Below are 15521 nucleotides of genomic sequence, written 5' to 3'. Positions count from 1 at the left end.
AACATTATTCCCTTCAAGGAAAAGGAGATTTATTGCACTTAATGGAATGGACACAGTGTAACCTATATTAACCACGATCAGAACAGTGTCCTGGTCCACTCTTTGTCCTCTCTGGTTCAGTGTTCATTCTGTACACTGGCTACATTTTCCTGTCTGGATTTAGAACTTTTCACCCCATTGAATTCAACCCATTCAGAGAAGTGGTCAGAGAACAGGCCTTAGTAGTTTAATAACATGAGGATCTCAAGCCCCAGCTATGTCAGCTTCAGAAGTGTAAGTTTTTCTTTTTACAAGACTGCCTTCATAGTTTCTGCCAAAACGGAGGGCGAGGAGGCGGGTGGCCTGCTGTTCAGAATGCCTGCTGCCTCTTACCTCTTGAGCGTTCAGAATGAGCGTGGTGGGGGGGGAAGTCCACTTGGGGATAGAAATCAACGGAGGCTGGGTTGCAGAGCCTGTGAACCCAGCTGCTGATGGTGGTCCTGGCAGCCGAGACGACGATAGCAGAAGTGTCACAGAGCAGCTGCAGTCCTCTGTCACGTGGACCACACTACAAATAGACACAGGGACTCAGCTGACCAGGGAGGTCAGGGAAATGAGGTAATAGCTGGTCTCCCTGGTGCTAGAAACCAAAACTAGTTTCCCTGTTTTTTTAAGGCACTTGCTTACCAACTTGTTTAAATAACAGTTCATCTATATTTCACTGATTCTGAGATGCCCATGTTTTCATATTTTTACATCTTGGATATCAGGATGCTCTTACTATTGATGATGTACCATAGTTTAATTTGGCACATGTTCTTTTTTCTCAGCGGTACACTTTATAATCAATGATATCTTTGGTTCAGTGAGTACACAAAGAATATGTGTGTGTGTTTGGGGGCTGACAGTTGTTAAAGAGGTGAGACAAGCTTTCTTTCCAGAGGAGGAGGAGTCAAAGACAATGCTGATGTCTTAAGTCTGATATGTACTCTATATGTTTGTGTGAAAAGGACATCTTTGGTGGGTTTTTAAAAAAGATTTTATTTATTTGAGAAGAGAGAGAGCGAGCATGGGGGTTGCAGAGGAAGGAGGGAGAAGCAGACTCCCCACTGAGCAGGGAGTCTGGCACCAGGACCCTGAGATCATGACCTGAGCTGAAGGCAGATGCTTAACCAACTGAGCCACCCAGGCGCCCCTCTTAGCTTGATTTTAAGGCTCTTCTTACTGTTTTTGTGTTTTGTGCAGTCTGCAATCAGGAGAATCAGTTGAAAGCTATTAGATGCTTCTCCAATTATTCCTTAATAATACTTAAGTTTAAGGGTCACCTTTAGGATTCTTGTGATCCAAGGCATATCAGGTTTCTTTAAAATTTTTGCTTATTTTTGCTCATTCATCAGTGAATTTTCATTTGATGTATTCTATTGTGAACCTGCTTTTATTGTCAGTTTTATAACCTATTAGGGTAGCCTATGACATTACAAAACCTTTGTTGAAAATAACTCTGGCTTATTTCTTGATTTTGAGCGTCTATGCCTTCTTCGTATCTTCCATAGAAAGATTACTGAAGTAAAGATAGGTTTGGGGAAATTATTCATTGTTCTTAGGTTATGTATATGTGTCTATACATATGAACACACACAACACGTGTATACATCTTAATTTAGAGTTTTAAGAATTCTTACACCATTCATGTAGTCTGTAATGAGACTAAGTGTATACATATGCATATAGTTTTAAGGTGCACTGTATTGAAATCTTTTTTTAAAGTTTATTTTTTTAGATTTTTTATTCATTTAAGAGAGTGAGAGAGTACAAGCTGGAGGAGGGGCAGAGGGAGAGGGGGAAGCAGGCTCCCCACTGAGCAGAGAGCCCAATGCAGGGCTTGATGACCCAAGCCAAAGGCAACTGCCTAACTGACTGAACCACCCAGGCACCCCAAAAGTTTATTTATTTTAAGTATCTCTGCACTGAACATGGGGCTCGAACTCACGACCCAGAGATCAAGAGTCGCATGCCCTCCTAATTGAGCCAGCCAGGTGCCCCTATATTGAAATATTTTTAGAAAACTTCTACAGTTCGAGTGCCTGGGTGGCTCAGTCGGTTAAGTGTGCAACTCTTGGTTTCAGCTTGGTTCATGACCTCAGGGTCCTGAGATCAGGGCCCATGTCAGGCTCTGCACTGGGCATGGAACCTGCTTGGGATTCTCTCTCTTCCTGTCCCTTTCCCCTTCCCCCCGCCTGTGTGCATGTGCGCTTGCTCTCTCTATCTCTCAAAAAGAAAAAGAAAAATTCTACAGTTTATGGAAGCGAAATAACTAAACTCTAAGAATGCCCTTTAGTTTCATGGTGGTTAAGATCCTGGCTCTGAAGTCAAGTCAAGCTGTCAGGTGTTTGAATTCTAGCTCCTGTAATCTTGGACAAGTTACTTAACCCCTCCCTGCATGAGTGCTCTCTTCTGTAAAATGAGAATGATAACAGTACCTACCTCATAGAATTCATTCAGATAACTTATGTAAAGTATGTAGCAACATGCCCAGCAGAGGGCGCACTTGATAAATATTAGCTGCCATTTTTTATTAATAAGGTATCACATCAAGAGCAAAACCAGAGCTCTTGAACTTGGTTAAGCAAAAAAATTTCTTCTTAGTAGAGGAACTGCTATTATAAGGTAGGGACATATTTTCTAACTTAGTGCTTTTAGGAAATTCCCCAAGTTAATTGTGCTATCTTTGAAGTAGGGATGTATGCTGGAATGTAATCACCATGAAGGTAGGGGCTTTTGTCTGTTTATCAACTCATTTGTTCCCAATCCCTACAATAATGCCTGACTTATAGTAAGTACTCTATCACTATGTGTTGAATGAATGGAAAGGGGGTCAGTGGCTCTTAAAAGCTATAAACTTTTCATCGTGTGGACTGAATTATGTAATTTATTCCAGTATGTAATGATTTAAAATGATGGTTTAACAGTGGTATGGAGAGAACTTTAAATTACTAGAGACTGAAACCTAAAGTACTTAAGTTGACTTTCATTGTTCAAAATATAAGCTAAAATATAAGTAAATTGAGATAAGTTACTGTTCACAACTTTGACATTGTATAATTAATAGTGTACTATGAATGGTAGAATTTCAAGTTACTTCATAAAAAAAAAAACATAGAATTTAAAAATCACATGCATCTAAAACAAGGGTGCCTGGGTGGCTCAGTCAGTGAAGTGTCTGCCTTCGGCTCAGGTCATGATCCCAGGGTCCTGGAATGGAGCCCTGCATGGGGCTCCCTGCTTAGCAGGGAGTCTGCTTCTCCCTCTTCCTCTGCCCCTATATTCTTTTTTTTTTTTTTTTAAGATTTTATTTATTTATTTGACAGACGCAGCAGGAGAGAGAACACAAGCAGGGGCAGAGGGAGAGGGAGAAGCAGGCTTCCTGAGGAGCAGGGAGTCTGATGTGGGGCTTGATCCCAGGACCCTGGGATCATGACCTGAGCCAAAGGCAGCCGCTTGACGACTGAGCCACCCAGGTGCCTCTGCCCCTATATTCTGATAGAGGGGTGAGACAATAAATTTAGGGAATGAGCTCCATATTTAGAGACAGGAAACTGAGGCCCATAGAGGTTAAAGTCACTTGCCAAAAAGCACAACATAGTTGACATAAAAATCCTGCTCACCTGCCTTACTGCTCAGTGCTTTTTCTGTTACACCTTCCTGGCTTTCTTAACTTTCAAGACTCGTATGCAAATTCCTGAGCATTTTAAGTCAGAAGTCTAATTGAATTTTGCAGTGAGTCTCACAAAGGAGTTCTATTTTATGAGGCAGTGCTGTGTAGAGTAAGGAATGTGTATTCTATCCAGTCATGTCAGAACATTTGGCAAATCCCTTAAGCTTTCTGGATCTTGCTTTCATCACCTGTGAAGTAAAGTGATCAGCCGTCTTGTTTGTTACTTCCACGGTCCTCCTGTTTCATTTGGAGTTCTCTGTGTGTGTTCTCTCCGCAGCCATCCACACTGCTGCTATGGATATGCTGGGAGGATCTGGTATTGAAAGCCAGTGCAGAAAAGTTGATATCATTGCAGATGCTGCCTATTCCATTTTTAAAAAGCCAAAAAGTTTTACTGGAAACTTTATTATTGATGAAAATATCTTAAGAGAAGAAGGAATAAAAAATTTTGACATCTATGCAATTAAGCCAGGTAATGCTTCCAGTTTTTAAAAGTAGTGATGTATTTTAAAAGCTATCCTCCCAACGAAGGGGAATACCATACCAGCACAACTTCAAAAAGAGAGAAAGGAAAAATGGAAGTGAATTGAGGACTTTACAGGGATGTACAGATACAGAAGGCACATCAGCTATGAGCCATTTCCAAATCTTGAAACTAAAAATGAAAATTGGTTTTTAAAGTTGATCTTAAAATCACAGAGTAAAGACTTTATTCAAGGATGTGGTAATAGGTGATATAGGAGTCCATTTTCTGTGAAAACTTTTTAGGAATATGGACTCTTTCCAAATGTTTTTCTCTTAAGTGCAGTCTCTTAGAGTAGCTAGCTTACTGATGGATGGTGAAGGCCAGTGAACACAGTCTGCCCTTTGTACAAGAGTATGATTTGAGAAGTTCTCAGCTGGCCCCCTTGTTCAAAAATCATTCTTCCTCTCTGAAATTGCAGTCATGATGGTGATGATCAGGCATTTTTACTTTATGTATGAAACATAATCTATATTAAATAATAGACAATATAGGCGTAAACAGTTCTATTTATTGGTGCAAAAGTGTGTTTCTAAATACTATTCATTAGGTTGTGCTTCCACATGTTTATATTTGTGTCATCCCTGTCTCTTCAGTTTGAACTGAATTAAATAGCTCTTTATGGTTTTGCAAAGCAGTTTCATATACATTATCTATTTAACCCTCACAGCAATCCTGTGAGGGAAGCAGTATTGTTTAGGGATTAAGAGCATGGAGTTTGGGAGAAGACAAGCCAGGTTCAGATTCCAGCTCAGTTGCTCACAAACTATGTGACCTCTGGCACGTCACCCACTTTCTCTGAGCGTCACTTTCCTTACTGGTAAAATTAAGGGAATAATAGCTTCCATACAGGGTTTTTTTAAGAATGAAGTGCAATAGTGTGTATAATGTGCTTGGCACAGTGCCCAGCATATGACACAATCGCAGTACTCAGTAGGTAGTATTTACAGTAGAAAAAACAGGCTCAAAGAGATTAGTCTTTGCGTAAGAGCAGTCAGCTAATAAATGGCAGAACCTGAACAAGATGCAGGTCTTCTGGGTCCTGAGACAGTGTAATTATCACTTTAGATTTTAAAGACACAGTGTCATTGTGCACAAAATCTTAAATTTAAGATTAAAAATCCTATCAAGTGTAGAGAACATAAGATGAATGCTTTGATAAGCATTAGGATATAACAAAGACCAATGCATTCCTGACCTCCAGTTTTTTTTTAATCTTCTGAGAGGGAGAGACAGAGATGGGAAACAAGTCCTTCTTAATGAGGAACCCCCTTCTCTCACAGGGCCAGAAATGAGTCCTGAGTACTTTGGAGGGATGTAGGACAGAGGGTTGCATGGATAGATGAGGAGGGGGCAAAGCCTCCTGGGAGAGCAGTTGAGGGCTTAACGTAACAGGTGGCTCTGTGATCAGATCTTAGAGATGAAATTTGCCATAGGAGAGGAGGATAACTTGGTGATGGGAAAAGTATTTTATTTTATTTTTTTAATACTTTTTATTGTTATGTTAATCACCATACATTACATCATTAGTTTTTGATGTAGTGTTCCATGATTCATTGTTTGTGCATAACACCCAGTGCTCCACGCAGAATGTGCCCTCTTGGGAAAAGTATTTTAGCTTCGTGAAAGTCAAGTAGTTTGACACTTCTCACGGGAGTCTTTTCCATTGCGCTAGAATGATCATTACAATAAAAACAGATACAATGTTCATTAAATAGGTGTTAAAATCTAATGTATTGACGTTGTCATAGTAACCTGAGTATTTTTGGGGTCAATTTTCCAGGCCATCCTTTGATACCAGATTTCTTCTTAGATGAACACCCAGATACAATTACCAAGAAAATGGAATCACATGGTAAGACATAGACCATATTTTATGTAGGAAAATAAAGATGCTAAGTATGTATTTCTTTCAGAATATAAAATTGGACATTTCTGCCTTATGCTTTTAAACCATTTTGTAATTTAAACTAGACAAGTATATGTGGGTTTAGTTAATTCAAGCAAGGAAGGTTGTCTTTTCCTTCTACCAGTAAGAAGTTATTAATAGATTCTTTTCATTTGATTATTTAAAAAGAAAACAAACCCTTTTTAAGGTTTTATTTCTTTTCCTTGGCACTGTCTTTAGGTATTTCATGTTGATGTATTATTTTATTTTGAGGAAAAATGTGTCACATCGAAGTACACTTAATACCATTCTCAGAGTTTGTGCTGTGTGACTACTTTATGGGAGAAATTAACTTCAAAGGAGGTTTTGGTTTTACTTTATTTTGTTTTTATAATTGGTCCAGAGTTCAGTCTCTGTGTTTGATGTTATGCCACTAGCTTACTGAAAGATGTCAGAAGAAACACTCTTTAACAAATACCCATGAGAAGAATCTCTTTCATGCTTTATTAACAAGAATAGCTGTGCTTCTCCTGGGCCCTTACCTTATTTTTATCTTGTAGAGACTGTGAATCTCCTAAGTGATCACAGATTCTTTAGATGGCTGCTAGAAAACTTAAGAACAAATTTCCTCTGTACCTTCATAGCAGATTTATAGAACTTTATACCACAGTGCATTTTAGTGCCAACCTTTTTTTTCCTGGCTTACTCTTTTCTAGCTTTATCTTTTCCTTGTCTGAATTTTTGGAGATAGTTTAAGAAATTACTTAATAAAAATGGCAACTTTTCTTTTGTATCATAAAAAACTTGAAAAATACACAGCTTATCAGAGTGTGAAAGAGTCTAGTCTTCAGGTTAGGCAAGAGCAAAATCCTGATTTTTGCTCATCACCTTAACATTGGATCTGGGCTCATTTAAATTCCAAATTTAAATTCATAAGAACCACTTATCGATCACGTATATTCATTTTGTTTTTCAACAGATATTTATTGGGCACTACTATGTATCAAACACTGTGCTAAGTCCTTTGCATTCGTTGTCTCATTTAACACTTATGAGCCTACAAGTCAAGTATTATTATCTTCATTTTACATCTGAGATCATGCAGGTGGCAGAACCAGGATTTAAATTCATAGTTCTCCGATTGCAAAGCCCATAACCTTAACCAGTAGATTTAAATTGCTTTTCTAACTCCCAAATACTTTAAAGTCCTTTAAATTAGGATATTTCCCCCCAGTAATCCAATTTATTAATTTGTAATGAGGAGTTGCCATCTCATGGACTAAGTGTGTAGTTGCTATGATCAGCCCATTCTCTCCCTTGGGTCATAATGACACAGGGAACAGAATCATAATCAGAAGGTTGTTTCATGACCGTGGAATCAGAACAAGAGAGGTTAAATAAGTAAACGTAAGATGAATGTTTATTAGCATCAGATTTCAATAGGAGTGATTTTGCCTTTGGGATCAGAATATGTCAAGTGCATTGACTGCAATCCGTATATCCATCTCCACATGAGGGATGCCCTCATCCTTGAGGTCACAATACTCACATTCCTTCGGTTAAAGCGTCTCTTCCCCATATGATGCTGGAGGGAGCATTTGCTACTGTAGCTCTCTTGTCCCTATTCTTCCTCGTTCATTGCAATTCTAGTCAGTATTTTCTGTAGATATTTTCATATATTCATATAGGTAATAGTCCAGTATATCTGGCCTGGGATCTTACATCTCTTTCAGGTGATTTTTTTCTTCCATATCCACATCCACTGTATGTTGACTTCACACTTTCTCTCTCTGAGGTCTGCGTGTAATCCCTCATTTCTCAAGTGGGAACGGCTCACCTTTCTGTTTAATATTAATCCTATTTGATTGCACCTTTTCTGCTTATTTGTGCTGTGTGTATTTGTTTTATATAATGTATTTGTAACTGTGAAGTATAAACTGTGCACAAAGTTTAAATTCATGGTTTTTCTCATATTAAAAACAATACTGTCGTTTCTTCATTGATCTCCTCTCCTGGCACCACCCCATTGCAACGCAAGGAGCCACAGATTCTTATTTGTTGGTTCAGTTTATTGTTGTTGTTGTTTTTCCTTAGTTCTAGTTTTAATTGCTTCTGTTACAGTTGTTCTGGATTCTCCCCAGAAACACTTATTCTTAGCCTGGCTCTCCTTTTCCTTTACCCTGTGGTTGTCACCATCTTTTCTTATTTCTATCTTACGGGTCTTTCCTTGTGTGTTCTGGGAGACCTTTTCAAGTTTGAACTCTACTGATAAGACAGGGCGCTGGAAAAAGAAGATAGCAGGAGGGGAAGAATGAAGGGAAGTAAGTCAGAGGGGGAGACGAACCATGAGAGACGATGGACTCTGAAAAACAAACTGAGGGTTCTAGATGGGAGGGGGTGGGGGGATGGGTTAGCCTGGTGATGGGTATTAAAGAGGGCACCTACTGCGTGGAGCACTGGGTGTTATGCACAAACAATGAATCATGGAACACTACATTAAGAACTAATGATGTAATGTATGGTGATGAACATAACAATAAAAAAAAGGGCACTGGGCTGGCTCAGTCAGTAGAGCAGGTGACTCTTGATCTTGGGGTTGTAAAGTGAAGCCCCATGTTGGGCGTGGAGCCTCCATTAAAAAAAGACTTTTGCCACTTTCATCTCTTCCCTATGGCCTATAATGTTTATTTCAATTTTGCTGTTGTACGTTTTGTTTCTCATGTTTCCTATTTCCTTTTTCATTTTATTTCATTGGCTTTTCACCCCAGCCAGTTATATGTGACTCTCTGCCCCTGTTTCAGAGAGTTTTCATGTGGAGGAATCCTTGTGAGTTTCATAGCAAATTATTTTCAGAGATAGGTTGTTTTCTCTTCAGGATAATTTTCCTTTACCTTGTGGTACATTGTTTTTCATAGGCATCAGGTTATTTTTTTCCCCCTGTTAATTCGTCTTCATATTAAGAGCTATCTCTAGAGCTAGCAGAGCCGGATGACAGAGATGCGTAGATTGCTTTTGGCTCCACTTCTTGTCCATCTGGTGGAATTCCTTTCTCAAAGCTGTAGCTTCTTTTGTGGTACCTGTTAGGCATATAGCTAGTGCCAGTGTGCCAGACTGACATGGGACCTTCTCTTACTTCCCACCATCCTCTGCATGCCCTGCTCCCGGGGTTCTTGCCCTCCCCATTTTTATCCATAATGCTTTGAGGCATGTACTTTGCAGGATGAACCACTATCAAGGCTCCCTCTACTGTCTGTTCCTCTGGTATTTGGAAACTACAAGCTTTGGGATTTGAAAGATGGAGGCATTCTAAAAGGTGGCATTATAGAACAGAGGGACAGATCCTAGTCTTCTAGCTGGCACAAGCCCAGAGTCTGGTCCAGTGTTTTAAAAATGTGAAAACCTATCTTCCTTGTTTAGGTGAGCAGAGCTATTCTTTCTCTCAGATCTTTCAGGAAGCAAAGCATAGGCATTCCTGTGTTCTTAGGCTGACTCTGTCTACCTTGGAGTTACTGAACATTTCTACCTAGACTCTGACAGTAGATTGTGAGTCTAGGTGATGTTTAGTATTTGTTCACATGTTTATATTTATTTAAGGGTGAAGTGAGGAGAGGCTATGACAGGGGCTGCTAGCCATGTATCTTTTTTTGTTACTGAAATGTTCTTTCTCAGTGAAGCTTACATTTGTAGTCTATTGACTGTACCTTTCAAATATACTACCAATTTGTTTTTTGTCTCCTGCAGTTTTATTCTCTTGTGCAGAGTTATCACGCCATGTCTAAATATTCCAGGTGATAAATTATGCAATTTACATAAAAAACTTTACACTGAAGATTTTGCTGTGGTCTCCTTGACACCACAGGCTTCTGGGGGACTGGTTATGCCCTCTTCCTTGACGTAGGTGATGATGACACAGTATATTCACTTACTGATAACTTCTTAAAAATTTATTGAAGTGTAGTTGACACAGAGTATTACATTAGTTTCAGGTGTACAACAGTGATTGGACAACTCTATATGTTATGCTATGTTCACCACAAGTGTAGCCACCGTATGTCACCATACAGCGTTATTACAATAGCATTGACTGTCTTCCTTATGTTGTACCTTTTATCCCTGTGACTTACTCATTCCATAACTGAAAAGCCTGTACCTTTCACTCCCCTTTACCCTTTCTACCCATCCCCCAATTCTTCTGAGAACTTTTTGAGCTGTATACTTATGGACATTGCATACATGTTGTCCATCAATAAAAAGCAGCATGATGCCAAGGGCAAGGCAGTCAGGGTAGTTTGCTCTGGGTGTAGGCAGTAAAAGGGTGCACTATCTGTAATGAATTTAAAAATAATAACAAACTGACTCCAAGTTTTTTAAAAAGTGTGTATCTTCTTTGCTCCATTGGATCTTGAGGATTTCATCTTTAATATCTGTTTGGATTTTAACTTGTAAGAAGAGAAGGATTTTATTGTTGTTTTTGTCTGTCTCTGGAATCTTCATAGTGAAAGGTAATTTATATCCAGCAAATTTGGGATACTTTTATATTGCTTCTGTTGTACCATGGAGTATCTTTATGCTATCAATTAGATTTTATTTAATAACCTTTGGTGAGTTATATTGGACAATATGGCTGGGTATAATTTGAGTTGGGAAGAAGATGGAGAGTTAAATTTCAGTCTAGGACACAGATTGGCCTTGGAGTTAATTTAATTAATGAATTGTTCTCAACTTGTTTCTGGGGCAACTGCCAAACTACCCACAAGTGATTCCCAGAGGAGAATAAAGGAACAGAGGTTGGTATTGAGGGACAGCTTCATGCTATGGGAATCATCTTATGGACTGCAGATCCCCTGGCACATTATGTGCTGAATGGTTATGGCCAGTGGGTTAAGTGGATACAAGTTTAAAAATACTGTAACCTCCATTCCCCTGGCCTTGTGTTTCTTGGGGGGGGTGCGGGGGCGGGCGGCTTTTGTGAGGCTAATAGTCTCACCTCCCTCTTCATCCAGTGGGAGGAACCACCAGGCTGATGAAATTGGAAGAGGAAATGACTTTGTGTGGTTTAGACCGCTGTGAAGGTTCTTTCTTTCTGAGCAGGTTTTCCCTGTTCTTCACATGATCTTTACTTTCAGAGGCATTTCTAAGCCCTGATGGGAGGAAGCAGGTTCAATCCAGGGATGAAGGAACTAAGTTTAGTTTAGAGGCAAAGTTATCAGGAAGTTCACTTGATTGTTGATTCAAGCTACAATCTGCAATTCGACTCCATTGATTTACATGGTTGATGTTCTGATCTCCAGTGTCTTCTTTTCTCATTTAGTTTTAGAACTCGGAGGGGGTAATAAAGGAGTGATTAATTATTACTCCTAAAAGTATGTTTAGGTCTGTTTAAAAACAAACAAAAAAGCCACTATAGTTTAGTACTGGTTTGGATTTTTTTTAACCTAATCTGAGAGTCAGCCTTTTACTTGGAGAGTATAAACCATTTACATTTATAATCATAACGAATGTGTTTGGATGTTATTCCATCAATTTGATTTATGCTTTTTGATGTCACCAAATGTATTTAAAGTCATTTTTGTCAAACAAGTCTAGTTGGTGGCAAGTCTTTTCTGCTAATTAATTAATTCTGTGTGTGGCCTTATACTGCCTAGGCTTTCAAACCGTTTATATCAATAATATTTTACAGATGCTCTTCCGGAATTGAAAGAAGAGAAGTCACAGCCACCACCAAAACCACGTTCTGGAGCTGTGGCAGAAACATTTAGAATTGTTAAGGACTCTCTCAGTGATGATGTTGTTCAAGCCACTCAAGCAATTTATCAGTTTGAGCTCTCAGGTAAGGAAGATATCTGGGAATGTGGCGCTTTTATGAAATAAAGTAGGATATTTCCCTCAGAAGAAAATGAGTTTCCAGTAGCAATCACTTTGATAGTTGGCTGTATCCAGAACCCTTAACCCTAGAATGTAGACATTCAAGAATAGCAAATAACTACTGATTTATATTTTTAAGTTAATCTCAGTGCATATGGACACATGTAACGTAAAATCTCATTACATAGACTTCCAGTGTAAAATAAATTTTTGGCATATGTAGTTGAGAGAAAATCCTACTTAGGAGGGCATATGGATCATGACAGGTGGTGTAATACAGTAATGTATCATCAGCCACGGCACCTTGCCATTTTTATCTTTGAAATTAAGTCAGTCTGCATGTAGTCAGCTGAAATTATTCAAGTCAGTCTGCATGTAGTCAGCGTTTTCAAACTTACCAGTATTTTTCTTCTCAACATAGTATTAACACATATTAATGATAGCTTTAAGAACTAGCTACTTCAGTCTCATTGAATGCAAACTTTGACATTATCGGTTTTTTCCTTTGTCTCCTCTGTTTCCTCTCTTCTTCCTTTTTTCTCCTTAGAGCCCATGGTCCATTGCTTTAATCACTCTCTTGCCTGTATCCTAAATTTCCTGACCTTTTTGTGCTTATGTCACCACGTGTCAAAAGCCTAGTCCTGGATGAATCACACTATCTGACTGTCCCACAGTTGCATCCAGGCTGGCTCCGTCCTCCTGGGGAAATGGAAAAAACCCATCACACTACCAGTAGATCTGTACCAGTAGACATTCATCATCGCCCTTCTTCATCTAGGGTCTCAGTGCGCCTCAGAATTCTGTATTTCTGTGGTCAGCTTCCTGCCTCATTTTCCACAGTGACTAATTTTAACACTTCCCAGTGCTCCACAAATCTCCCATCTCTCCCTTCACCACTTCCCTGCCAGTTTCAGCAGATAACCCCACCTCCTCTTTCACAGAGATAATAGAAACTGGCAGACAAAGTGCTTCAGCTTCCTGTCCTCTGATATCGAATCAGCTGTTATGAGCATCATTCTTTCTTCCTTCCCAGTAGAACAGAGCTCAGCTCTAGATTTATGCATCTCAAGCTTTAATGTTCATAGTGATCATCTGGGACCCTGCTAAAATGCAGAGTCTGATTCAGCATGTCTCAGGTAGGGTCTGAATTCTGCATTTCTGACACTGCAGTCCACAGATTGCACTTTGAGTAGCAAAGTTGTAGATCCCATTTCCTGTGGCCTCCTCAGGGACTTTGTGCTATTAATTATGCCCTCTCTCTCACCTGCGTATCCTGCAGCCTGCTTTCCGGTGATAATTTAACATTCTCAAAGTCTATTTCGTCTTTAAAACAAAACACAACGTCCCTAACCCCACTTCTTACCCCCACCATTCCTCTCCCTTTCACAGCCAAACTTCTCTTCATCTAGAGTTCACTCTACTCAGGTATTGTATTTCTCCATTCCGCTGAATTATGCTGTGACCACGGTCCTTGGTGACCTCTATGTCATCAGTGGGCCTTTGTCATTCTTACCTTGTCACCACTCTACGGCATTTGAAGTTGTTGACTGCTCTTGCCTTCTGGAAAGGCCCCTGTCCTTGGCTTCCCTGACAGTAGCTCTCCTTGCTTTCCTCCTCTGTCTGTAATCATCCTCGTCAGTTACAGACTTGCCCTAGGAAACCTCAGTCACTCACATGGCTTCAGTGACCATAGGCAGTGATTACTTATGTATCTATATTTTTAGCCTCATCAGACGTCATTTGACATTTTCACTTGGTTGTCACAAAGATGCCTCAATCTGAAAATGTCTAAAACTTAGCTCACCGTTCCCAACACCTGGCTCAGACACTGCCTGTTCAATCTGCTCTTCTTCAGTAGTCCTCTCTCAGTACAAAATACATCCATACTTACCTGGTTTCCTGAGCCAAATACTGGCAAATCATTTCTTATGCACTCTCCATCCCTTTTCCTCATCATATTCATTTACTGAGTCTTGTGTTTCTGCTTTGACGTTCTCTCTCAAATATGCCTATTTCTCCCCAATCCCACAGCCACAGTCCTGATCCAGGCACACATCCTCAAGTTCCCAAACTACCCCAGTACCATCCTGCCTTGCCTTTTGCATCCTCTTTATCCCTCTCAGTGTATTCAACACGGTGCTCTTAGGGCGATCTATTTAAAGTACCAGCCTTATGTCATTCTTCTTCCATGGCACATCCCTTAGGATGAAGTCAGTGGATCTTTCAGATGGCCCACTACCCCCTACCTCTGGGCTGCTTCATGAGCTATCTCAGCCACTCTTCATTCTCTTTCTACCTTTAGTCCTCCTACACTGTTTTCAGCTCCTCATCTGGCTAATTCTTACCTGACTTTTCAATCTCATCTTCCACGGGGCTTGCCTGACTCCACATTACCCTCTACTTCATCTTGTTTAAGAGCCATGTTACTGCAGGGTCTTCAGAGCCTAGCCCAGTGCCTGGCATGGAAGTACTTAATAAATATTTACTGAATTTGATAGAGGCCCGAGGGTTTTAACCTGGAAAACAGCATTATGTAAAATTATTCTAACTGTAGCACTTACTGAGTTTAAGAAGAATGGGGCTTCTTTGGCATTTTTTTCCATATCTTTGTATTTTGTGTAGGTGAAGATGGTGGAACGTGGTTTCTTGATCTTAAAAGCAAAGGTGGGAATGTTGGATACGGAGAGCCCTCTGATCAGGCAGATGTGGTGATGAGTATGTCTACTGATGATTTTGTAAAAATGTTTTCAGGTGAGTTTTCAATTTTATTAATTTACTGATTGTTCAAGGAAAATTTACTTCTAACTTTATTCCTTTCCAAATAATCGAGACTTGTGTTTGTAGCCGTAGAATCTGAGCGGCTATTGATGTTAAAGAGCACATAGTCTTCAGAAGGTGGGCCTTACTGTTTGGTAAGTTCTTACTGTTCAACCAACAAGTGGGAAGTCGAAGTTAGAATTTCCTTTTTGTGTGACTGAGAAGCGCATAAGATAATCTTGGGAATAGAGAGGTAATTCAAAAGGACTCATAGGTGGACTTTATTTCTACTAGTTGGACTAAAATAGCCTTTCCAATAACACCTGGGACACAGGCGGTGCTAACCTCAGCTGGACCTCATTTATTCAGAGTAAGGTCTTGCTTTGATCTTGGCACGACTGTAATAGGAAACAGGGGCCCTCTCCTGTGGCCCCGTGATCCTGCTTTCTGTGAAATCCTTAACCAAGAGAACCTTTTGCATAGTTTTCTGTTCTGCCTGTGTACCTCTTAACTATGCCAGAGAATTTTAAGGGAATTTTTTCTATTTTCTACTCTTAGAATACTACTCCAAATGGTAATTATCACATGTATTTATTAGAAACAACACTTTAATAACATTCTAATAAAAAAAAATTCACTTAGTGATCTATAAATGTAGTTCATTCTTTGTTCTGTTTTAATCTTCATAAATTGAAGATCACAGTGTGTACTCTGTGCCCTCTGGATCTTGCTTTCCAGTTCCTTTTTTTTTTTTAAGATTTTATTCATTTATTTTTGAGAGAGAGCATGCATGA

General features: G+C 39.6%; 1 protein-coding gene across 2 annotated transcripts in view; it reads left to right on the top strand.

Moving 5' to 3' along the window:
* Positions 1-15521, top strand: part of HSDL2 (hydroxysteroid dehydrogenase like 2) — a 58599-nt gene that overhangs the window by 30743 nt on the left and 12335 nt on the right. Inside the window, exons 7-11 of one of the 2 annotated variants that reach the window (XM_027615682.2) lie at positions 3972-4166; positions 6001-6072; positions 11786-11935; positions 14593-14721; positions 14815-14882. In XM_027615682.2, the coding sequence (XP_027471483.1) occupies positions 3972-4166; positions 6001-6072; positions 11786-11935; positions 14593-14721; positions 14815-14855 (587 nt within the window). In that variant the 3' untranslated portion in view covers positions 14856-14882. The remainder of the gene's footprint in view (positions 1-3971; positions 4167-6000; positions 6073-11785; positions 11936-14592; positions 14722-14814; positions 14883-15521) is intronic. The other variant, XM_027615681.2, reaches the window with a different exon arrangement.

This window comes from Zalophus californianus, chromosome 13 (assembly GCF_009762305.2).
Source record: "Zalophus californianus isolate mZalCal1 chromosome 13, mZalCal1.pri.v2, whole genome shotgun sequence".
Classification (NCBI taxonomy): Eukaryota; Metazoa; Chordata; class Mammalia; order Carnivora; family Otariidae; genus Zalophus; species Zalophus californianus.
Note: the sequence above shows the minus strand (reverse complement) of the source record. Positions and strands in the feature narration are given on the sequence as shown.